The sequence below is a fragment of the Somniosus microcephalus genome, chromosome 13 (assembly GCF_052327205.1).
Source record: "Somniosus microcephalus isolate GS21.2 chromosome 13, FLI_Smic_1.0, whole genome shotgun sequence".
Classification (NCBI taxonomy): Eukaryota; Metazoa; Chordata; class Chondrichthyes; order Squaliformes; family Somniosidae; genus Somniosus; species Somniosus microcephalus.
In genome coordinates, this window is record NC_140999.1 from 48,143,107 (window position 1) to 48,168,814 (window position 25,708).

General features: G+C 46.4%; 1 protein-coding gene across 2 annotated transcripts; it reads left to right on the forward strand.

The window, feature by feature from the left end:
• Positions 1–10,098: 10,098 nt before the first annotated feature.
• On the forward strand, positions 10,099–24,040 carry LOC147108297 (perilipin-3-like). Of its 2 annotated transcripts, none has more exons than XM_086004879.1 (8): positions 10,099–10,205; positions 10,544–10,629; positions 13,785–13,980; positions 15,518–15,600; positions 16,891–17,176; positions 18,171–18,358; positions 20,666–20,806; positions 22,229–24,040. In XM_086004879.1, the coding sequence occupies exons 2-8, from the start codon at positions 10,558–10,560 to the stop codon at positions 22,595–22,597; spliced, it is 1,335 nt and encodes a 444-aa protein (XP_085861005.1). In that variant the 5' UTR covers positions 10,099–10,205; positions 10,544–10,557; the 3' UTR covers positions 22,598–24,040. The 2 variants fall into 2 exon arrangements, with proteins under 2 accessions (XP_085861005.1, XP_085861006.1); XM_086004880.1 differs by having other exon boundaries at positions 22,232–24,040.
• Positions 24,041–25,708: the final 1,668 nt, after the last annotated feature.

A 25,708-nucleotide genomic window follows, 5' to 3' on the forward strand; every position in this document is an offset into this window, starting at 1 on the left:
TGTTTCCGGATCGGCTGAGGGTGCGAGGTCTCGTAGGGAGACAGTGTCCTCGCGCCCGGCTGCTTGGATCGGATCACCCACGAGAGTGGGCTCTGTTATTTAGTCAATAAAATTGATATACCTATCAATTCCTCCAATAAAAGGCGAAGAGTTACGAAGGTGACTAAAGGTTTTTATTGACTAAATAACAGAGCCCACTCTCGTGGGTGATCCGATCCAAGCAGGAGGAATACCAGTCAGTCGCTCACCTTTATACCTGGCCTGGTGGGTGGAGCCAAGGCGGAGTCGGCAGTGGTCATCCCAGGTATAGCAGTGTGGCAAGAGGCGACCTCGTACCGTGATACAATAGTGGTCAGTGATACAGTTATAACGAACAGTGGTGAACAGTGCTAACTACTAACAGTGATACGATAGTGAACGTGGTTTACCACATTCTACCTGGACTGAGGTTGGGGGGGGTGGTGGCGGTGTTTCCGGATCGGCTGAGGGTGCGAGGTCTCGTAGGGAGACAGTGTCCTCCCGCCCGTCTGGGTACGCCACGTAGGCGTACTGGGGGTTGGCGTGCAGGAGGTTCACCCTCTCGACCAGGGGGTCCGTTTTATGGGTCCTCACGTGTTTCCGCAGCCAGACCGGCCCCGGGGCGGTCAGCCAGGTTGGTAGAGTGGTTCCCGTAGTCGACTTCCTGGGGAAAACGAACATTCGTTCATGGGGGGTGGTGTTAATCTCGATGGCATCGAGGTCCCATGCCACGGACATCAGCGGCTACTGTGTCGTGACCCTGTCGGTTAAGGGCACGGAGTATAAAAACTTTAAACTCCTCGTCCTCCCCCATCTCTGCGCTGCCGTCCTACTAGGGCTGGACTTCCAATCCCACCTCCAAAGCGTAACCCTAGCATACGGTGGACCCCTCCCCCCACTCACAGTCAACAACCAGCAAACGTTAAACCGCCCACCGCGTAACACCTGCAGCCTCTCCACCCTCAAGGTCCCGCCACCCTCTCTGTTTGCTAACCTTACCCCTGACTGCAAACCCGTCGCTACCAAGAGCAGGCGGTATAGCGCCGGGGACAGAGCCTTCATTAGCTCTGAGGTGCGGCGCCTCCTGAAAGAGGGCATTATCGAGGGGAGCAGCAGCCCCTGGCGTGCCCAGGTCGTAGTCGTAAAGACCGGCGATAAAAACCGCCTGGTCATCGACTACAGCCAGACCATAAACAGATATACCCAGCTGGACGCATACCCCCTCCCCCGCATATCTGACATGGTCAATCAGATTGCACAGTATAAAGTATTGCCATGTCAGATATGCGGGGGAGGGGGTATGCGTCCAGCTGGGTATATCTGTTTATGGTCTGGCTGTAGTCGATGACCAGGCGGTTTTTATCGCCGGTCTTTACGACTACGACCTGGGTACGCCACGTAGGCGTACTGGGGGTTGGCGTGCAGGAGGTTCACCCTCTCGACCAGGGGGTCCGTTTTATGGGCCCTCACGTGTTTCCGCAGCCAGACCGGCCCTGGGGCGGTCAGCCAGGTTGGTAGAGTGGTTCCCGTAGTCGACTTCCTGGGGAAAACGAACATTCGTTCATGGGGGGTGGTGTTAGTGGCCGTGCAAAGTAATGACCGGATGGAGTGCAGCGCTGTCGGGAGGACTTCTTGCCAGCGGGAGGTTGGGAGGCCCTTAGACTTTAAGGCTAAGAGGACGGCCTTCCATACCGTCGCGTTCTCTCTTTCCACCTGACCGTTACCTCTGGGGTTGTAGCTGGTGGTCCTGCTTGCTGCAATACCTCTCTCTAGGAGGAATTGCCGGAGTTCCTCGCTCATGAAGGAGGAGCCCCGGTCGCTGTGTATATAGTTCGGGAACCCGAACAAGGCGAAGAGGGCATTCAGGCACTTAATGACCGTGCTACTGGTCATGTCGGGGCAGGGGAAGGCAAAGGGGAAACGGGAGTACTCATCAACGATGTTGAGGAAGTACACATTACGGTCAGAGGACGGGAGGGGCCCCTTAAAGTCGATGCTCAGGCGCTCGAAGGGGCGGGTGGCCTTGATCAGGCTTGCTCGGTCCGGCCTATAGAAGTGCGGTTTGCACTCCGCACAGGTCTGGCAGTTCCTGGTCATGGTCCTGACCTCCTCGATGGAGTAGGTCAGGTTGCGGGCCTTAATGAAATGGTAGAGTCTGGTGACTCCGGGGTGGCAGAGCTGGTCGTGGAGGGTCTGAAGCCTATCGATATGCGCGCTGGCGCATGTCATTCGTGAAAGGGCATCAGGGGATTCGTTCAGCTTGCCTGGCCGGTACAAGATCTCATAATCGTAGGTGGAGAGCTCGATTCTCCATCTCAAAATCTTGTCATTCTTGATTTTGCCCTTCAGCTTGTTATTAAACATGAAAGCCACCGAACGCTGGTCGGTGAGGAGGGTAAATCGTTTGCCTGCCAGGTAGTGCCTCCAGCGCCGTACTGCCTCCACGATCGCCTGGGCCTCTTTCTCGACCGACGAATGTCGGATCTCGGGGCCCTGTAGGGTCCTTGAGAAGAAGGCCACTGGCCTCCCCTCCTGGTTTAGGGTGGCGGCTAAGGCGAAGTCGGATGCGTCGCTCTCCACCTGGAAGGGGATGGACTCGTCCACTGCGTGCATCGTGGCCTTGGCTATGTCTCCCTTAATGAGGGAGAAGGCCGTGCACGCCTCCTCCGTGAGGGGGAAGGAAGTGGCTTTCAGGAGGGGTCTGGCTTTGTCCGCGTAATTGGGTACCCATTGGGCATAGTAGGCGAAAAGCCCCAGGGTTCTCCTAAGTGCTTTAGGGCAGTGGGGGAGGGGTAGCTCCATGAGGGGGCGCATTCTTTCTGGGTCGGGGCCGATGATTCCGTTCTCCACTACGCAGCCGAGGATGGCAAGGCGCGTGGTGTTAAACACGCATTTCTCCTTATTGTAGGTGAGGTTCAGCCGTTGGGCCGTACGGAGGAATTTCTCCAGATTCGCGTCATGTTCCTGCCGGTCGCGGCCGCAGATAGTGACGTTATCTAGGTAGGGGAATGTAGCCTGCAGTTCGTTCTGGTCAACCATCTGGTCCATCTCCCTTTGGAAGACCGAGACCCCATTAGTGACACCGAAGGGGACCCTAAGGAAGTGGTATAGGCGCCCATTCGCCTCGAAGGCGGTATACTGGCGGTCCTCAGGGTGGATAGGGAGTTGGTGGTAGGCCGACTTCAGGTCGATGGTCGAGAATACTTTATACTGTGCAATCTGATTGACCATGTCAGATATGCGGGGGAGGGGGTATGCGTCCAGCTGGGTATATCTGTTTATGGTCTGGCTGTAGTCGATGACCAGGCGGTTTTTATCGCCGGTCTTTACGACTACGACCTGGGCACGCCAGGGGCTGCTGCTCCCCTCGATAATGCCCTCTTTCAGGAGGCGCCGCACCTCAGAGCTAATGAAGGCTCTGTCCCCGGCGCTATACCGCCTGCTCTTGGTAGCGACGGGTTTGCAGTCAGGGGTAAGGTTAGCAAACAGAGAGGGTGGCGGGACCTTGAGGGTGGAGAGGCTGCAGGTGTTACGCGGTGGGCGGTTTAACGTTTGCTGGTTGTTGACTGTGAGTGGGGGGAGGGGTCCACCGTATGCTAGGGTTACGCTTTGGAGGTGGGATTGGAAGTCCAGCCCTAGTAGGACGGCAGCGCAGAGATGGGGGAGGACGAGGAGTTTAAAGTTTTTATACTCCGTGCCCTTAACCGACAGGGTCACGACACAGTAGCCGCTGATGTCCGTGGCATGGGACCTCGATGCCATCGAGATTCGGCTGCGCGTTGGTAGGACAGAGAGGGAGTAGTGGCTCACCGTGTCTGGGTGGATGAAGCTCTCCGTGCTTCCGCTGTCGAACAGGCAGGTCGTGGCGTGGCCGTTCACTTTGATGTCCATCATTGACTTGGACAGATGGTGCGGGCGGGCTTGGTCCAGGGTGACGGAAGCTAGTGTGTAGCTGAGCGAGTCGTTGTCATCTGCGGGCGAGGCGGTCGGGCGTGGTGAGTAAAATGGCGTCTCCCACGAGGTAGGGCAAAATGACGGAGAAGATGGCTGCCCCCGTAGCTCACATGAGGCACTATTGGGGTCGGTTGCCTTAATCAAAGATGGCCGCCCCCATGACTCATGTGTGGGGATGCTGGCCTCAGTTGCCCTAAACAAAGATGGCCGCCCCCATGACTCATGTGTGGGGATGCTGGCCTCAGTTGCCCTAAACGAAGATGGCCGCCCCCATAGTTCGCATGCGGCACTGCTGGCCTCTGAGGATCCGCTCCTGCAGGCCTTGGAGAAGTGGCCTTTCTTCAGGCAGGTTCTGCATATGGAGTTCTTGGCTGGGCAGCGCGACCTCGGGTGCTTCTCCTGGCCACAAAAAAAACAGCCGGCGGCCCGATCGCGGATGCCCGATGTCGGGGCCGGTGCCGGGGGTGGCGGGGCCGGTCGGGTCCGGGATGCCGACGCAGAGGTAGGTCCCGGGGGCGGTGCTGGGAAGGGTGCTGTGGTAGGGGTCGGGCCCGAGTCCCAGGGTCGCGAGCAGTACCTGGTGAATGCTTCCTGATCTTGGTGGGCCACTTCCAGGGAGATAGCGAGGGCTTCAGCTTTTTCCATGCTGAGGTCTTTAGCTTCCAGCAGTCTTTGCCGTGAGTACTCGGACCGTAGGCCTTTCAGGAATGCGTCGCGGATATTATCTTCAGTATTTTCGGCTGCCGACACCGATTTAAAGTCACAGTTCCTGGCGAGTGCATATAGCGCCTGTGAGAATTCGGCTACTGATTCTCCTGGCTGTTGCGGCCGTGATCTTAGGAGGTGCCTAGCGTACATGTAGTTTACCGGGGTCCGGTACTTCTGTTTCAGCAGGTTGATGGCGGTCTCGTAGGTAGTCATGTCCTCGATGAGAGTGTATACTCTCGGGCTCAGTTGCGCCTGCAGGACACTTAGTTTGGATGCCTGAGGGACGCTGGATTCTCTCAGGTATGATTCGAAGCAGACCAGCCAGTGTTTAAAGTCTGCGGCTGAGTTTGCTGCTCGTGGGTTCAGGTCCAGGTACGGCGGTCTGAGGGCTCGCAGCCAAGCTGGCTGGTGTGGCTGTGCTCCTGGGAGCTGCGCTGGTGGCTCCTCCGCCGGTTGTGACTCGTTGTCGGACATCATTAAATTTAGTCAATAAAATTGATATACCTATCAATTCCTCCAATAAAAGGCGAAGAGTTACGAAGGTGACTAAAGGTTTTTATTGACTAAATAACAGAGCCCACTCTCGTGGGTGATCCGATCCAAGCAGGAGGAATACCAGTCAGTCGCTCACCTTTATACCTGGCCTGGTGGGTGGAGCCAAGGCGGAGTCGGCAGTGGTCATCCCAGGTATAGCAGTGTGGCAAGAGGCGACCTCGTACCGTGATACAATAGTGGTCAGTGATACAGTTATAACGAACAGTGGTGAACAGTGCTAACTACTAACAGTGATACGATAGTGAACGTGGTTTACCACACCAGTCAAGTCGAAGTAAATAAGGCATTTAAAACTGCTTACAGAGGGGTGAAGCCATGGAGAGATTTGAAAACAAGGATGAGAATTTTGAAGTCGAGGCGTTGCTTAACCAGGAGCCATAGATACATAGATACATAGAAGATAGGAGCAGGAGTAGGCCATTCGGCCCCTCGAGCCTGCTCCGCCATTCAACGAGATCGTGGCTGATCATCCAAATTCAGTACCCTGTCCCTGTTTTCTCCCCATATCCCTTGATCCCTTTAGCCTTAAGAAATATATCCAACTCCTTCTTGAATATATTTAATGAATTGGCCTCTACTGCCTTCTGCGGTAGAGAATTCCACAGGTTCACCACTCTCTGGGTGAAGAAATTCCTCCTCATCTCTGTCCTAAATGGCTTACCCCTTATCCTTAGACTGTGACCCCTGGTTCTGGACTCCCCGACCATCGGGAACATCCTTCCTGCATCTAGTCTGTCTAGTCCTGTTAGAATTTTATAAGTTTCAATGAGATCCCCTCTCATTCTTCTAAACTCCAGTGAGTATAAGCCCAATCGACCCAATCTCTCCTCATATGTCATTCCTGCCATCCCAGGTATCAGTCTGGTGAATCTTCGTAGGTCAGCGAGCACAGGGGTGATGGGTGAATGGGACTTAGTGCGAGTTAGGACATGGGCAGCCGAGTTTTGAATGACCTCAAGTTTACGTAGGTTAGAACATGGGAGGGCAGCCAGGAGTACGTTGGAATAGTCAAGTCTAGAGGTAACAGAGGCATGGATGAGGGTTTCAGCAGTGGATGATGGGCGATGTTATGGAGGTGGAAATAGGTGGTCTTAGTTATGCCGCGCATATGTGGTCGGAAGCTCATTTCAGGGTCAAATATGACACCAAGGTTGCGAACAGCGTGGTTCAGCCTCAGACAGATGTTAGGGAGAGGGATGGAGTCGGTCAAATCAATCAAATCAAATCAACTTTTATTGTCATTGTTAGTGCACAAGTGCAGTGCAACGAAATGTAGGCTTGCGGCTCCCGAGAGTGTACATTTAGATTAAGACATTTAAACATTCAACATACATTTGGCTTATAATACATTAACATAAACATAACCATAATAAAGTGCATTGGCAGATGTGCAGGCTTTAGAGTTTATTTGTGGAGTTCAGTAGGATGACAGCCCTGGGAAAGAAGCTGTTCCTAAATCTGGTCGTACGGGTGCGAATGCATCTGTAGCGTCTCCCAGATGGCAGGAGGGCGAACAGACTGTGGCTGGGGTGGGTAGGGTCTTTGATGATGGACCGTGACCTCCGTAAACAGCGTTTCTGGTATATGTGCTCTATGGTCAGTAGCCGGGTGCCGGTAATGCGTTGGGCAGTTTTGACTACCCGCTGCAGGGCTTTCCGGTCATAGTAGCTACAGCTAGGGAACGGAGTTTGTGGCGGGGACCGAAAACAATGGCTTCGGTCTTCCCAATATTTAATTGGAGAAAATTTCTGCTCATCCAGAACTGAATGTCGGACAAGCAGTCTGACAATTTAGAGACCGTGGAGGGGTCAGAGAAGTGGTGGTGAGGTAGAGCTGGGTGTCATCAGTGTACATGTGGAAACTGATGCTGTGTTTTCGGATGATGAGGCAGCATGTAGACGAGAAATAGGAGGGGGTCAAGGATAAATTCTTGGGGGACACCAGAGGTAACAATGCGGGAGCGGGAAGAGAAGCCATTGCAGGTGATTCTCTGGCTATGGTTAAAGATAAGAATGGAACCAGGCGAGTGTAGTCCCGCCCAGCTGGACGACGGTTGAGAGGCATTGGAGGAGGATGGAGTGGTCAACTGTGTCAAAAGCTACAGATAAGTCAAGAAGGATGAGGAGGGATAGTTTACTTTTGTCACAGTCACAAAGGATGTCATTTGTGACTTTGATGAGAGCTGTTTCGGTACTGTGGCAGGGGCAGAAACCTGATTGGAAGAATTCAAACATGGAGTACTTTTGAAGTGTAGTCACTGTTGTAATGTCCACCATCCATCTGGAACACCTCCAATTTCCATTTGTGGACTGTCCCTTTAAATACAACTGAAATCATGTCATAGGATCATGGAAACTTACAACACAGAAGGAGGCCATTCGGCCTGTCATGCCTGTGCTGGCTCTTTGAAAGAGCAGTCATGCTTAGTCCCACATCCCCGCCTTTTCTCCGTAACCTTGTAAGTTCTTCATCCTCAAGTACCCGTCCAACTCCCTCTTAAAATTATTTATGGAATCAGCTTCCACCAAATTTTCAGGTAAAGCATTCCAGATCTCGACAATTCTGAGTGAAAAAAGTTTTCTTCATCTCCCCTCTGGATTTTTTGCCAATGATTTTAAATCTACAACCTCTGATTATTGACCCTCTCGCCACAGGGAACAGTTTTTCTCTATCCTATCTCTAGCCAAACCTCTCATCATTTTGAAAACCTTTATTAGTTCGCCTCTTAGCCTTCTCTGTTCCAAGAAGAACAGTCCTAACTTTTCCAACCTCTCCTCATAACTGAAGTCCCTCATCCCTGGTAACATCCTGGTAAACCTCCTTTGTAAACTTCTAAGGCCTTTACATCTTTCCTGAAGTGTGGTGCCCAGAATAGTCCACAATACTCCAGCTGAGGCCTAACCAGTGATTTATAAAGTTCTACCATGATCTCTTTGCTTTTATATTCTATTCCTCTATTTATAAACCCAAGTAACCCATGTGCTTTTTTAACCATCTTATCAACTTACCGTGCCACCTTTAAGGATTTGTGTATATGGACACCAAGTTCTCTCTGATCACCTACACTTTTCAAAAACATGCCATTTACAGTATACTGTCTTTCCATATTAGTCCTCCCAAAGTGCATCACTTCACACTTCTCCACATTGAACTCCGCCATGCTTCTGCGCATGTCACCATCCTGTCTATGTCATCTTTAAGCCTATAACTATCCTCATCACTATCTACTACTTTGCTAAGTTTTGTATCGTCTGCAAACTTTATAATGCTGTTCCCTACACCTGAGTCTAGGTTGTTTATAAAAATTGAAAAGAGTAATAGACCCAACTGACCCTTGGGAACACCACTGCAAAACCACCTCCTAGTCTGAAAAACAGCCACCATCCTTTGTTTCCTGTCGCTGAGACAATTTTGTATCCATATTGCCACTTTCCTCTTAATCCCATGGGCTTCCATCTTCTTAATAAGACTCCTGTGTGGCATTTTGTTGAATGCCTTTCAAAAGTCTATATATACACAATATCTACTGCATTACCTTGCTCAACCGTCCCTCTCCCCTTTCTCAAATAGTGGTATAACATTAGCAACCCGCCAGTCCTCTGGCACTACTCCTGTATCCAATGAGGATTGAAGGATTGTGACCAGTGCCTCGGCTATTTCTACCTTTGCTTCTTTCAGCAACCTGGGATGTATTCCATCTGGACCAGGTGACTTACCAACTTTCAGTAATGCTAATCTTTTTACTACATCTTCTCTATCTATTACTATCCTGTCCATAACTCCCCTCTCCTCTTTTAGTGTAACCTTCACATCATCAGCTTCCTTTGTGAAGACAGATGCAAAGTATTCATTTAATACTTTAGCCATGTCCTCTGCCTCTACATGAAAATTTCCCTTTTTAGGCCCAACTTTTTCCCTAGCTAACCTCTTGCAATTTATATGTTTATAAAATGTTTTAGGGTTCAATTTAATGTTGCTGCTAATCTTTTCTTGTAACCGCTCCTTGCCTCCCATATTAACTTTTTCAAATCCCTCCTGTATTTTCCATAATCTTCCTGGTTATTAACTGACATTTGTAATAAGCCTTTTTCAGTTTTATTTTAACTTTTATTTCCTTTGTCATCTAGGGCACATTAGCTTTGGATACTCAAAGGAATATGCCTAGTTTGTACCTGAACTATCTCTTCCCTGAATGTCTTCCATTGCTTTGTCACTGCTTACCCTGCAATAGCATTTTCCAATCTACCTGTGCTAGGTCCCTTCTTAAATCACTGAAATTAGCTCTTCGCCAGTTGTGCATTTTCACCTTTGATATTTTCTGCTCTCTTTCCATAATTACTTTAAACCAATTTATGTTGTGGTCACTGTTAGCTAGATGATTTCCTACTGTAACACACTCCACTTGCCCTACTTCATTTCCCAGAATCAGAACCAGATCCAACACTGCTTCCTTCCTTGTTGGACTGGAGACATATTAGAACCAATTGGTTGCTACAATGGGAGGACTTTAGGTCATACTGAATGGATGAACTAAGATTAGACAAATGGCTTTCCTCGTCCATAATTATTTTGTGAGCTTGTGATCTATCTTGTGACTGTGTACTTGTTATGAGGTAAGCTGATAAAATCATTACTGCTTTTGTTACACTACAATCTTTTGTGTGTCCAGCTCAACTATCAAACTCTTCCAGGGTAACTCGAGGTCATTCCCCCCGCACTTTGTCCTGTTGAGTCTCCTCTCTACGCGTGACATGATTGAAATGAACTATTTCTCCGCCTCTGAAGTCCTTGATTGGTCCGTGCCTCATTCAACTTCCCTCTTTCAATGTTGATTGCTCAGATCTGCTGTCAATCATTTAGTGTGTCCCACCCGGAAAATGTCAGAAGGAGGTTTAAAGGCATTGCCCCGGACCAGGAACTAAATTGTAGAGGGTGCGGCAAAGAGCAGCGCAAGTTACTGAGACAAGTTGGTAAGTTCAGAAACTTTTTGTTTTGTGGGTTTCAGAGGCGTTTTTATTCGAAAAAGTTCAAAGTAACTTTTACCATTGTAAGAATCTTTATTTCCGGTGTATTTTATATTTTAGATCCTTGGTACTAGCGGACTTTTAAGCTTTTTGTTGAAGACTTTGTGGGTTTTCGCCCAACTTTATTAAACTGGTTAATAAACTTGTTGCTGTGAAAGTTGCTCTGATTTCTGCGCCACTCGGTGAACACTGATTCTACCCCGGCTCTATCCCACCCTCGGCAGTTGTCGAATAGATGAGTGAGAGTTAGACCGGCTGCTTTAATCCCAATTTATTTTCAACAGATTGACCATTTGTTATGGCGTCAGAAGCGGCCGAACACGTTGATGTCTCCGACCAGAGCGAGCAGCAGGAGAGCGGCGAGCAGCAGGTACTTTACTCTTGGTGGGAGAAAGTTGTGTCCGTGTCTCCAGCTTTCTGACTCTTTCTTTGCTAATCGCTGCAATCTAAGCGGTGACCTGAGAAATCTTCTAGTTGTGTAAGATCATGATTATTTGGTACGAGTTCGGGGCCAGTAGTCCGGGAATTGCTCTCTGCTCTGCTGGGAAGTGTCTCTGACTCACTTGGTGTTGCGACCTTTTGACCTATTTTGTAATGGACTGTAATGCTCATTGCCTTGAAATAGAAAGCCATACAATTCGTGTGTATAGCGGCTTCTAGTGCAACAAGAAAACTATTAAAACTCCGGGTGTAAGCAGCAAATTTGGAAGTCAGTCATTCCAAATAGTGCCTTATATCTTCCGGAGCACTTGCCCCTTTTTTTTTTCTCCCCCCCCCCCCCCCCAGCTCTTCACCCTTTCATTTTATTTATTCCTTGTGCCCTAATGAGGCCAAAGACTTGCATTTATAAACTATCTTTAATGCTAGTGCGTCAAAATAGACACGTGAAGAGATGAAGTAGCCAGGTGTGGCCTGGGGTTTTAAAAGGCTGAGAGGAGGATAGGAAAACAAGGCAGAAGGATTTTGGGAGAGATCGGAGCAGGGCTGAGCTAGTTGAGAGCTCTGGCACCAATGGTGGAGCTGCAGGATGAGTGTCTAGAGGAGGTTGCAGAACTAAGTGAAGCTGTGGTAAAATCAGGAATTTCCCCTTGTAGTGTGCTATGGAGCCTGTTCCTGGAGTGAAGTAAAGCGTTCAGTATGACTTGCCTTCCCATGTTTTAGAAGCTTGTTGGTAAGCCAGGCTCTTCCTCTTAGAGTTTTAAGCACTTGCAGGTCTTGGACACTTGCTGCTTCCAAGGTGCACCCATTTTCCAACTTCCAGAGGATAATGAAATGATTGGCTCAAGAAAAATTATTTGCTTCTAGTCAGCTCCTTGCCACAGAACAGCTGTAGAATGTGTGCAGGCAGAATGAGAACTTTTGATTTCATGATGTTGGCATGTTTTCCATTTACTGCTGATTTTAAAGTGCAATTTGGAAGGTGGCATGAGGCAATATAAATGAAATGGTACAATTTTAATGGGGTGCAGGAACCAAGATCTGGGACTTTACATACAAATCTGTAACTGGCAGGGCACGTTGATGAAGCTGTTTATTTTTATCATTGACTTTATACGTAGAGGCCTAGAGTGCAAAAGTTATGCTAAACCTTCTGTTAGGCCTTGGCTGGTGTATTAAATTTGTGCACAACAGGTTGGGAAGGATATCAAGGCCTTGAGGGTGCAGAGGAGATTTACCATGGATGAGATTTCCATTATGTGGAAAGACTAGAGAAGCTGGGATTGTTCTCTTTGGATCCAAGAAGGTTAAGGGGTGATTTTTAATAAGATGTCTTCAAATTTTATGAAGGGTTTTGATGAGCAAATCAGGAGATGCTATTTTTAGTGACTGGTGGATTGGTAACCAGTGGTAATTGGCAAAAGAACCAGAAGGGAGATTGAGGTTTTTTTAATGCTGAGTTGATCTAGAATGCACTGCCTGAAAAGGTGGTGAAGCAGATTCAATAGTGAGTTTCAAAAAGGAATTGCGTAGAGGGTTTTTAAATAATTAATTTAAAAAAATTGCAGGGCTATAGGGAAAGAGCTAAATGGATAGCTTTCGAGAGCTGGCACAAGCGCAATGGGCTGAATGACCTCTGATTACGATCCCTTGGGTCAGATTGCAGTAAGAGCTTGCACTACCACAGCTGATTCTGTACTCTGAAACTCTGCCCCCTAGCTTTGCGACTGCCCCTCGTGGGGCTGGGAGAGGAGACAGTAGCTTGATTTTTGTCTTTGCTGCTTGGATGACAGCTGTTGTCCCACAACAGCTGTCAGTATTAACTGTAAGCATGTTCAAAATGGACCCTGTGTATATTTAAAAATTTTAAAAAAATGAAATACAAAAATTACTTGCTTGGGCAGAATCACTAAGATGCTGCCTAGTATGAGGCAATAGTTTTTTATTGGAACAAAGCAAATTCTGGGGTGATGGTGTTCATATTAAATATATGAAGGGATAGGACAAGTGGATGGGAGCAGACTGTTTCAGGTAGTTGCAGGGTCATGAGCAAGGGGCATAGATTCAAGATTAAATGTAAACTTGAAGTCATTGTAAACTCTGCTGCCAGTGTCCTAACTTGCACCAAGTCCTGTTTACCCATCACTCCTGTGCTTGCTGACCTACACTGGTTCCTGGTTAAGCAGTGCCTTTTTTAGTTCTCATCCTTTATTATCAAATCCCTTCCTGGCCTCGCCCCTCCCTATCTCTAATATCCTCCAGACCCACAACCCCCAAAGATATCTGCACTCATCTAACTTGAGCATCCCTGATTTTAATTGCTCAACCATTGGTGGCCATGCCTTCAGTTGTCAAGGCCCTAAGCTTGGGAACTCCCGCTCTGCCACCCTTTCCTGCTTTTTAAGGTGTTCCTTTAAAACCTACCTTGACCAAGCTTTTGGTCACCTGCCCTTATTTCTCCTTGTGGCTTGGTGTCCAATTTTGTTTTAAACCCACCTGTGAAGTGCCTTGGGGGGTTTTACTACATTTAAAGACTCTACATAAATACAAGTCATTGTCTGACTGCAGCATTCACTTCCAGGGGGTTTGAGTAGACATTCAATTAGTTGGGGGCTATGGAAGCAGGGTGGATAATTGATTAGAACTACTTGCTTGTGTGGAGGATAAAAGCTGACATGAACTGGTTGGGCTGAATAGCCTATGTCCGTATTGCAACTTCTATGTATTTCTTGCCTGCTCTACCAGGAGTAGTGGGGAGACCCTAATGAAGAATGGTAACTCTCTGGTTGCTATGTATTAATGACTATTTTGGATGTAGAACTGCTGTGAAGTTGTTCCACTGAAGTACCTCTGCAGTTGAGATCTTCATGCTACATATCTGGATTGATGTACTAAAATCCTTGCATACCCATCTTTAGGCTGGCTATTCAATTTTCATGAAGTATTTCAAAACACTTAATATGGGAGGTTGCTATACAAGACACTCCCTCCTTTCTAGAACTGTACTGAGATGAATGTTGCTAATTGAGTTCCTTTTGGCCCTTGTCATTGGAATGAATGACCTGGTGATTCCATGGTGTGTTTCAGAATGTGGTGAACAGGGTGACAAGCCTGCCTCTTGTGAGCTCTGCCTATGACATGGTGTCTGCTGTATACAACAGCACCAAGGAGAACCACCCATATGTGAAGACTGTCTGTGATGTTGCTGAGCAGGGAGTGAAGACCATCTCGGCTATGGCTGCAAGTGGTGCCAAACCAATTATAGACAAGCTGGAGCCTCAAAGTAAGATTGGAGTGTACTTGGTGACATTAAATTGGGTGGTATTTGGATTTAAAGGCTAAAGTTTGCTTCCATACTGCATGTCAAAAGTAAAATCATTGGACCTCCTGGCTATAAGGGACTTTTTTGAAGACTTGTTCAAGCCTGTCTATTGGGCTGATGACCACTAAGCTTGGTACCCAGCAATAATTAAAGGACCTAGAATTCTCCCCAGTATATGCAATGATATTGTTTTCTATTTATTCAGGGTTTTTTAAGCTCTTCAAAACCAGCTATGGCAGCAATTAGTTGCCAAATGATTAAGCCAGAAATTTCAACTGCCACATGGCTCCACCCAAGTACAGAAATAAGCATAAAGTGTGAATTCCCCCATTTCTGCTGAGTCTGTGCCCTGAAGTGGTTTAAATTATACAGTACTTCTACCTGCCCTCTGGAAGCACACCACTTAAATGATGGGAATACTGACTGAGGAAAATGCACTGTCTTTCAGATGAGACATTAAACTGAGGACCCATCTGCCCTCTTGGGTGGCTGTAAAAGATCCTGTGGTACTATTTGTAGAAGAGCAGGAGTTCTCCTATGTCCTGGCCAATATGTATGTCACTTAAACAGTTACTTAGTCATTGTTTGTAGGACTTTGCTATGTGCAGATTGGCTGTTGTATTTCCCTATATTGCAACAGTGACTACTTTGTTTTTCCTTTAACAAGGTCACTTGTAATGACTGCCCCAGTACACACTTGGCATTGTTGCTGTTGCCCCAGTACACACTAGGAGCCATTGCTTCATAAAGTGAGATGTTGTTCTGCCTGAGGAATCCATGGAAGGTGCAAGTCACCAGATTTTATATATTGAAGATGCAGTTTCATAAATCATGGTAATAAAGCTACAATAGCTGTAGTGTGCTGCCAGTAGACTATAGCTATACTAATGGCTGTGCATTTAGCTGAGCTTTGATTCGGAAGCTGCACTTCTAGTGTTGCCTATTCAAAATACTAGAAGGGATGAACATGTATTTCTTGCACTGCTGTATTTCAAAAAAATTGGCTAGTGTTCAAAGGACTCCTGGGCACTCCTTGTACCACAGCTGATGTGGAGCTTGGGTAGTGAAACCATCTACACGGTGATCATGCGCCTCTTGGCTCAAGTACACTTGGGAATCAAATTGCAGGCTTTGCTACTGCTTTGCCTTGGTCACTGTAACCATATTTTAGTGGCAGTGTAACACTAACATTGTAACAGTGACATGTGCCAAAGCAAGTGGCACTGGGGTCATTGCTGTGATTGTGAGTACAGTATTTACTATTGTATGTGTCAGCACATAGTAAAATGTGCATTAACTAAAATCTGGCTTTAGTAAGCAAACAAGGCAGGTTAAAGCTTCATGACGACTTTTTTATGTGTAAAATAAGACAGACACACTTCTGTTCAATAACCCGCTTGAGGCTAAAGCTAAATTTCTAGCATGAGCCAAGTGCTCCAATTGGACAATGTGGGCACTACACTTGTTTGTCTCTAAGCCAAAGTTCTTCTGTGCTCAGTTTCAGCAGTTAATGAATATGCCTGTATAGGCTTGGATAAACTGGAAGAGAAGCTGCCAATCCTTCAACAGTCCACACCCCAGGTAAGGCATAATCTACAAAATGATGGCACTTTGACCTTTTGGAAAGATTGTAATGTACCATGGCTGTAGGAACATTACACTTCAATCCACTGAAGCCTCCTGCTTTGGTGAGTGAAGCCACTAACTTACAAGTTCTAATTCTGTATCAAATATTCAGATTCCGATTAGATTTATTTGCCATATGTAACAAGTACAATGGAATGCTTGTTCCCTGTAGGGACGCGTCAGCTATACATACAGCGCCGTGTTCAGAGTCCATACACTGGCTTCCCCTGGCAGTGGGAGCACTATGTCCCTCAGCCGCTTCGTCATCCTCTTCACCGCGGCCGCCTCCTCACTGTTGCTGGCTCCACGTGTGGTGGCCTGCTTCTCCCGCTCCGGCCACCATGACTGGCTTTTTTTTTTTTTTTTTCTTTTCCCCCCCCCCCCCCCCCCCCCCCCCATCTGGACTTGCCTGAAATGGAGCTGCCGGCTGACATGCTGCAGCTTGTCGTTGAGGCTGCTGCTGCTCGTTGTGCTGCGCTCCTCTGCCCGACTCGCCAAACACATCGTCGGGATGTGAATGCTCCAATGCGGCCCCCTCTTCAACGTTGCCGGTCCCGGGGCCTACTTCTTCCCCCCCCCCCCCCCCCCCCCCCTCCTCCCCGGGTCGGCCTATGGCCGCCATGCTCGGCTCCCCTCCTCCCAGTCGGAATTCCTTCCCGCCGAGGAGCTGCCGGCCGATGTGCTCCAGTGGGTCTGCTTGCCTGCTGCTCACCGCGCTGCCTCTGCCCGACTCACCGAGCACTTTGCTCCGGTTGCGGGAGCGAGCGGCGAGAGCTGGCCGCCCAAAACGGAGAGCGATCTCTGCACCGGACCGTCACGGCCGCCATCTTGACTGTGCTTGGATGGTGTCTCCAAATTATCAATGCTAAGATTCCTAACTAGTAAGAGGGCAATGTCCATGTCTGTCTTGTGACCTGTGCTAAGGTAGATTAAAGCCCTCTTTGAATTCTCTCCCCCTCACAATTATATGTAGCCTGTCAATTTCTGGGAGTTAATAGCAACTATTGTATTCTGTACAAATTGATATTTGAAGTGGGCATAATTGGCTGACCATTTTTGTTGTAATATGACTGGGTTCATGTGTGTGGAAGAAATCTAATTGCATAGATCAATCCATTCATCTGTTGTGATGTATACATTTATGAAATTGTCTTGTGTGGGTTAGGAAGCTAGACCATGACAACCTGCATTCATTCTCCTCCTAGAACTGAATATTTGCACTAACATACTGAATTTTTTTTACAGGTTGTTGCTGATACCAGAGAGCTGGTTTCATCCACCATAACTGGAGCCAAAGATGCAGTCTCCAACACAGTGACTGGAGCTAAAAATACAGTGACTGGCGTAGTGGACATGGCCAAGGGGGCAGTGCATGGTAGCATTGAAAAAACCAAAACCGTGATGGTTGAAGGTGCTAACACGGTCATTGCATCCAGAGTAGGCCAGATGGTGGTCACTGGTATGGACAGTGCACTCAATAAATCTGAAGAGATGGTTGATCACTATCTTCCTATGACTGAGGAGGGACTGGGTAAGTAAGAAACTGATCTATTTTGCTACCTCTAATTCTCTTATCTGCATCAGTAGTCCTAAACATCTCTGAAGTTGGGCACATTTACTTGAGCAGAGGGGTTGGGTCAAGTGCAGATCAGTGGTTACACTCTACTGACAACCTTGAGCATATGCACTCAATTTTGAAGTTGTTCCTCAGACTTGTGCTCTTGAGAAATATGAAGGTACTTCAGAAGTGCAGAAAGTTGTTTACAGGTACTGCTAATTACCTATAAGCTACAAGTGGCAAATCTCTTCCTTGAATTTAGTCCCATTAACCATTTTTTTTCCTCCTCCCATACTTAGTCAAATGAGGTTATTCCAAAGTAAGATGTAGTATTCTGAATAACATAAATAGGAGCAAGAATATGCCACTTGGCCCTTCAAGCCTGCTCCACCATTCAATAAGATCATGGCTGATCTTGGACTCCAAGCCACTTACCTGCCTGCTCCCCATAACCCTTCACTCCCTTAGTTTGCAAAAATCTATATCTCCACCTTGAATTTATTTAATAACCCAGCCTCCACAGCTCTGGAGCAGAGAATTCCACAGACTTGGAGCTTGCAGTTACATTTCCTGTTTCAAGCATTCAATGGAATTGGTGGGCTTTACCAGGCTCTCCAATCGTCCAACATTGGAGTGCTTGCTTTGTCTCTGGTCCTTGCCCCTATTCCCAATTTTCTGGTGGCATTGTACTCCTGGTCAGGAGCAAAACTATGTAGAGGAAGCTTGAGGGCAAAAATACTAACCCTCTTCCACTGAGTTATGCCTACTGTAATCTAACTTTTATTTGGAAGTTGGAAACTACCTCCAAATAGTCTAATTTTCAAAGTTGTCATTAAATGCAGGTTGTAACAAATACATTCAAGTGGTTTATGATTTGGGGGGTGGTATGTGTAAGGAAATTGAACAGTACTAATGTGCATTGTAAAGCCTATCTTTAACAACAGCCTTGATTGTAAACTCTTGTCAGCCAAACTGGCCACTTCTGTTGAAGGCTTTGAAGTGGCCCCAGCACCGGAGCAGAGTTACTATGTGCGCCTGGGATCTTTATCGTCAAAAGTTCGTCATCGTGCCTACCAGCACTCCACATCCAAGATGCAGAAGGCCAGGCAAAGCAGCCAAGACATAATGTCTCAGCTTCACAACACAATGGACCTGGTAAGAATACACACTGCTGGGTGGTTTTGACATGGACTGGATTCTATTCCTTGCAAGAAACCACCTTCAGACCAAAATCATGTGCAGCCTTAATACATCTTGATGAGCAGACTTGCTCTTTGTGGGGGGTTTATACTACACTAGATATTGTTGGGGGTTAATTGTGACCAGTCACTTCTATCAAGACATTAGAAACCTCCCTCCTGATCCAAAGTGCACCTTTTCATGCCCAGTAGCTAGGTAAATGATAACTGGACTTGAGGCTCATGACATGATCCTTGCTCTACAACTACTGGAAGGGAATGTGCTCATCTTACAGATTGAGACGTTGGCTTTGATTTTATTCACTAGATGGGTGAATAAACAGTTGTGAAATAATTTCTCGATACAACATAAAACCCCTCTCTCTCTAAACAGACTTTAAACCAAGGTTTACTTGCATTGCTATAGCCTAGCCCCTCTTGTTCACCTAAAATTGGAACAGGCCACTGAATTGTTGATCAGTAAGTGCTCCAATTGATGGCCCTGTTGCCACTCTATGCCTCAAGCTGTAAGTCAAAGCCACTAGTGATCTGTGGCTTGGGAGCATATCTGCACTCCACATCCAAGATGCAGCAGGCCATGCAAAGTAGCAAGACATGTCTCTGCTTTGCAACACGATGGATCTGGTAAGCATACACTTGCCAGATGCTGCTGGGTGGTTTTGAGCCACTAAAAATAGGCATGATTCCATTCCAAGAAACATTCTTCACATCAGCACCAATACATCTTTGAGCAGACTGTTGCATATTTATTTATACTAGGATATTTTTCTCTGGTCACTCCTATAAGCAGTGTCCCTTAAAATCTAGAATGCACCTTTTCATAGCTAATAGCTAGTTCCATAATTGTGACACTGGGCTCAAAGGGAACCCTTGTTCTGTACACCAGCTGCTAGAATGGGATGTGCTGGCAGGTGATTCTCCTCTTTGAATAACTTGTTGCATCAAAGTCTATATCCAATAAGTGCTTTTTTTTTTTTTCAAACCAGGTAGACCAATCAACCTAAAATGTACACCTTCTATACTTTTAGGTGCTATTGCCACAAACTAGCCTTGTTTCTCCCTCTTGTGGGGGAGGGCACTGTTATGCCCAATGTCCACTGACTGACAAAACAGGAGCCTAGCTCCTCTTAAACTGACACATGGGTCTTGAGCTGCTGGTTGAGGGACAAACTGGCTTCAAATATAATTGTGTAGAAGTTCTGGCCACTGAGCTGTCAATCAGTAAGGACTCCAGTTGATTTTCATATTTTTTCAAGGTCTCAATAGCTCAATCAAAGCCACAACCACCAGCTGGAGCCTAACCTTTGATCACTGCCCTGGTGGTTTGGAACCACCACTGGTTCAACCATTCATCAATATTGAATGTAGGTTATCTGAATTCTGTCACTACAAATATCCCTGGTTTGATTAACCAATAACATTGAGATCCATTGTGTAGGTTTTAAAAAAAAAAAAAAAAAAAAAAAACTCTGCAGTCCATTTGGACAACTTGAGATGTATCTTGTGATGCTTCCTGACCTTGGTGTTAACCAATTTTGTGCTCTCCCTGGCCACTGTCTGAGGCTGAACCAGGCTGTTCATAACCTTGGTGTCCTATTTGACCTGGAGATGAGCTTCTGACCACATTCACTTTGAAAATTGCCTGCTTCCACCTCCCAATCTATAGTCCCTGAATATACAAGAACCTCCATGTTCTGCTTGAAGTGAATATAGTAAACACAACCAGACTAAAATGACCAAGAACAAAGTGTAGTAAAAATAGCCCAATCTTAAAAGGGAGTAGTCTCTCTAGTCATGGAAGAATGTATTGAACCACTTGACTCCCTAAATTTGTTTTAAATTAACACACTTCAGGTTAATAGGGCTCCAGAATCCTTTTATGGTATCAATGTAGGGTTGGTTAGTTTTTCATTGTCATTAACTGAAGGCTTTCAAAGCACAATATTGCCTGCACTAGAAGTATTCCACTTATAGCTCAACATATTCATTTGTGCTATCCATTCCTAACAACAATGGGGTATTTAACTTTCCCTGAAATTAATTTTCTCCAGCTCTGCTCTCCTCTAAATGGGCTGCTCAAATTCTAACAAGCTGTATTTTTGCTAACTTGCTGGCTTTCAGTTGTAAAAGGCTAGCTGCCAACAGTTGTAAAAGACTAGCTGACCAAGCACAAGGTCATTTACACTTGAAAGCTGAAATGGGGTATGGAGACTACTGGGAGCTAGTTTGCTAGTCAGTGCTGTTGACAGCTATGTATTTGCAGATTGAACTGGCAAAGAAGGGAGTAGATTCAGCAAATCAGAAGCTGCATGGTGTTCAGGAGAAACTACATCAGACCTGGGTTGATTGGCGGAAGAAACAGCCAGATGGTCAAGTGGAGGAAGCAGGTGCTCAGAAACCTGAGGTAAGCACTCCATGACTTACTCTGGGGTTGGTGGGTGAGGAGCCAGCAGGGAGCAGAGTGTAAGGAAATGTGGAGATCTCTACCTTTTTCATACTGTTGCAACTATTGAGCAGAACTTTACTTCCAAGGAGGGGGGGGTCCAGGCTGCTGAATATCTTTGAATTCAAATGGCCACCAAACCTTTGGAGTTTCCTAGTGTGCTCAAGAATAATCCCTTCCCTTCCAAGCTATTAGAAAATTGAACACTTGATGTGACACTGACAACTGCTATAATATGACTCCCATTAATGGGTAGGACTTCAGTCCCTTAGTCATGTTCTTCCTCCCATGCTAGTAGTAATTGGATTGTACAGCCACTCTAGTATCTGAGAATGGGTTATTTGATATCAGGAACTATTGCATAGCTGTTTAATTTTTTTTAAAGTCTCCTTCCTGAAGGCACTGACCCTTGGTGCGGTACATACCCTGGGCCAGCACCTCGCATGGCAGTTTTGGATCTTCAACAAGCCAGTCAGTGGGCTCTTTATTTATTTTATGGAGGGCATTGCAGCAGAGTCTGATGTCCATGGTTTTTAAAGACTATTTGGAGATCAGTGGTGGTGAGCTGCCAACTTCAACCACTGCAGTCCTTGTAGAGATGGTGTTAGATTGGGAGTTCCAAGATATTGACATGCCCAAGCCAGCATGGTGTGGGACTTGGCGGTGATGTTGTTCATATGACCTTGCTGGTTGAAGTGGAGGGGGAAGCTCTACCAAAGTAAGCTTGGTGAAATTCTGCAGTACATCCTGCAGATAATGGATCCTGCAGGATATTCATCTAGTGGCAGGGAAGTAGATAGTTAGCTACTCTGCCCTGGAAGATGTGGCTGCATTGAATATTTCAGCTATAACACTAACTACTCCTACCTTGTAGATGAAGAAGCTGAGACACCAGGAGGTGACCCACTCAGTGTTGGTACCCAGTCTCTGGCTCTTGTAACCATGGTGTTGATGTGGCTAGTCCAGTCTGGTCACTGTTACCTGCTGCCTCCCCTTGTGCCCACCCCCAAAAGTGATTATGGGAGAACTTGTCAATGATGGTGCTGACAAAGGCTGAAGAGGCTATTTGTCATGAGGATGTCATTCCCTGTTTTGTGTGGGATGATTGTTACCTGCCGCTTGCCAGCCCAAGCCTGGATATTTCTGCAGGAGTAACTGGACACAGATCATGAGCTGGAATACTAGCTTTTCTTCCCTTTTCCCCTCCCTTCCACTGAGCTGCTGAGTCCAACTGGGCAAATGTATAATGACCAACACAAGATTGTCTTGTATGTAATAGAAATCTTGTGTGCTGCAGGCATGGTTTGGAGGTTAATCAAAAGTTTGATTGTTTTGAAACAATTCCCAAAAAGTCACCAAATTCTAAGTGTCTTTGTATTGCAGCAGGTTGAATCTCAAACCCTAACCATGACTCGCAGTCTCACCCAGCAACTGCAAACTACCTGCCTGACCTTGGTTTCGAGTGTCCATGGTCTCCCTCAGCACATTCAAGATAAAGTACAGCAGATCCGCAAAACAGCAGAAACCATCCACACCTCTTTCTCCTCTGCCAATTCCTTCAGCGATCTCTCTGGGCAGCTCCTGGCACAAAGCAGAGAGCAAATGCTGAAGATTTGGGAGTCCATGGATGGGGTGATGGACTATGTGCTTCACAACACTCCTCTCAACTGGATGGTGGGTCCTTTTGCCCCACAGCTGACTGAGCGCCCTCAGTCACAGGAGATGATTGCAGTGGATAAAGTTCAAGAATAGATTCAACCTGCCTATCTATATACCTTGGCAGGTGGATGGCTGGTTCACAGTATTAAACTTGTATTAGGTTTGGTATTTGAATCAACCTTGTTTGACTAAATTGTATTTCTAGTTTTGCTACATAACCACCTTCCTCGCATTATATTATTTGTGTGTGTGTGGAGTCTCGTAACATGTAATCAGGATGACAAGCAATTTATAATCTAGCTCCTACTGGAGACAAGATGGGTCTAGGCCAAATTTCAGCTACACTGATGACAAAAGCAAAATCTGAAATAAAAACAAAACTCTGGAAATACTCAGCAGGCCAGGCAGCATCTGTAGAGAAACAGCTGATGCTTCAGGTCAATCTTTCATTGGAACTGCTTCATTGATCTCTCTAAATCATGGGTGGATCCAAAACATGAAGGTGGGATTAAGTTGGAATCCATGTGGAATAAATCTGACGCAAGAACATAAGAAATAGGAGCAGGCCAATCGGCCCCTCGCGCCTGCTCCGCAAGGTCAACACCCTGAATCATTAACTCTCCCCCACAGGTGCCTGACCTGAGTATTCCAGCAGTTTGTTTTTTAGCTACTCTAATGCAGTGCTTTAAACTCCCTGGTGCTGCTGAGTTTTAATTTTCAAATCCAGTATTTATAGTTCAGGCCATGTCTTTGCAATGTGCCAAACTTCAGCTGCCTGTACTGCCCAACAGCACAATATTATCCCAGTCCTGGATGTGAGTGAGAATGGGCAATGTTAATCTAGATTGAGCCCTTGGAACACTGGGTCATCTGCAAGGTGTCTGCATCCTCAGTAAGTTTACAAAGATTGTTAAGACTGAGTAGAAATATTGGCAGAGGGGCAGCAATCTGACTTGCTCTGGGATGTTGTTGGCTGCAATAAATCGCTTGCCCTAATTTTTTTTTGAGCGCTTTCAATGCAATTGAATCTCTGTACTCTGGCACAATACACTGGTTGGACAGGAGGTTTTCAGTTTTTTTTTTGCGCTGTGCTCTAAGTACTTCCACTTAATCCTAGTCACTTAACACTGTTTACAAATAGTTAAATTCTTTTTGTATTGGAGTAGCATTATTTGAAAGGATTGACTTTCCTCCCTCCATTTTCCCCGCCGCCACAAAAATGACCTGAGTCTATCTAAAGTAGACTGATGCTATCTAAGTAGAATGAAGCAGGGCATTGGTTCAGAGTAGATACAATGACCTACCTTGCACAAAGGGTAATCACAAGTGCTCTGATTTTTAAAATCCATGTTTCACTTCTAACTGTCCAGAAATTTTAGATTTAATATTTTGCCACAATGGCTGAGTGCCACTCAATCTGAGATTGGCCCAAGGAACTGCAAATGTTCAAGATGTTGTAACAGCATAAAATTGGAGTCCAACTGAAATCTGCATTGGTTGTATGGTGTTTTTTCAATAAAGTTTATAATTCTGCAACTTCTAGTTTTGTGATTTGTATGAATTGGGTAATTGTGCAGTGATTGCCACAGTTAAAGATTGATGCCTAGAATGCTAAACATTAAATTACAAAGTATAGACACCAGCATCTTCAAGATATACCTTATTTGTTTGGCTCCTTTCAGGACTTTGTGTAGTCACTAATGTAGGAAACACAGCAGCCAATTTGCACACAGCAAGTGCTCTCAAACAGCAGTGTGGTGACCAGATCATCTAATCTAGTGGTGATTGAGGGATAATATTAGCCAAGACAATAGGGATAACTCTCCTGCCTTTCAAAATAGTGCCATGGGATCTTTTCCATCCACTGAGGGGGCCAATGGGACCCTGAGTGTCAGCTTGGATTTCTTTGCTCAAGTCTTGGGCTTGATCTCCTTGGAGCAGCAAAGATTGAGGAGATTTGATAGGTGCTCAAGATCAGGAGTAGTCTGGATAGAGGAAAAACTGTTCCCATTGGCAGAAAGATCAAGAGTCAGAGGACACAGATTTAAGGTGATTGGCAAAAGAACCAAAAGTGACAAACTTTTTTACTCAGTGGTTAGGATTAGGAATGTACTGCCTGATCGGGCACTGGAGGTAGACTCGATCACAGCTTTCAAAAGGGAGTTGGATAAGTACCTGAAGAAAAATTTGCAGGGCCGGGAGTGGGACTAGCTGAAGTGTTCTTGCAGAGAGCTGGCACGGGCTTGACTGGCCAAAGAACAGGAGTAGGCCATCCGGCCTCTCGGGTCTGCTCTGCCATTCAATAGGATCATGGCTGATCCGAACCTAGACTCGCGTCCCCTTCCCTGCCTGCTCCCCGTAACCCCTAATTCCCTTAGCTACGAAACGGTCTATCTCCTTTTAAAATTTATTTAATGTCGCAGCTTCCATAGCAAATTCCATAGATTCACTACCCTGAGTGAAGAAGTTTCTCATTTCAGTTTTGAAACAGCAGCCCCTTATTCTAAGATTATGCCCCCTAGTTCTAGTCTCGCCCATCAGTGGAAACATCCACCCAATCGAGCCCCCTCACAATCTTCTGTTTCGATAAGGTTGCCTCTCATTCTTCTGAATTCCAATGAGTAGAGGCTTAACTTTTCCTCAGTCAACCCCCCCTCATCTCCGGAATCAACCAAGTGGACCTTCTCTGAACTGCCTCGAGAGCAAGTATATCTTTTAAATATGGAAACCAAAACTGTACGCAATATTCCAGGTGTGGCCTCACCAGTACCCTGTATAACTGAAGCAAGACTTCCCTGCTTTTATACTCCATCCCCCTTGCAATAAAAGCCAAGATTACATTGGCCTTCCCAATCATCTGCATACCAACTTTGTGTTTCATGTACCAGGACCCCCAGATCCCTTTATACTGCAGCACTTTCCATTTAGATAATAACTTGCTCTTTGATTTTTTTCTGCCAAAGTGCATAACCTCACACTTTCCAACATTATATTCCATCTGCCCACTCATTTAGCCTGCCTATGTCCTTTTGCAGGTTTTTTATGTCCTCCTCACTGCTTTCCCTCCCATCTTTGTATCGTCGGCAAACTTGGATATGTTGCACCTGGTTCCCCTCCTCCAAATCATTAATATAGATTGTAAAGATTTGGGGGTCCCAGCACTGACCCCTGCGGAACACCACTAGTTACTGATTGCCAACCCGA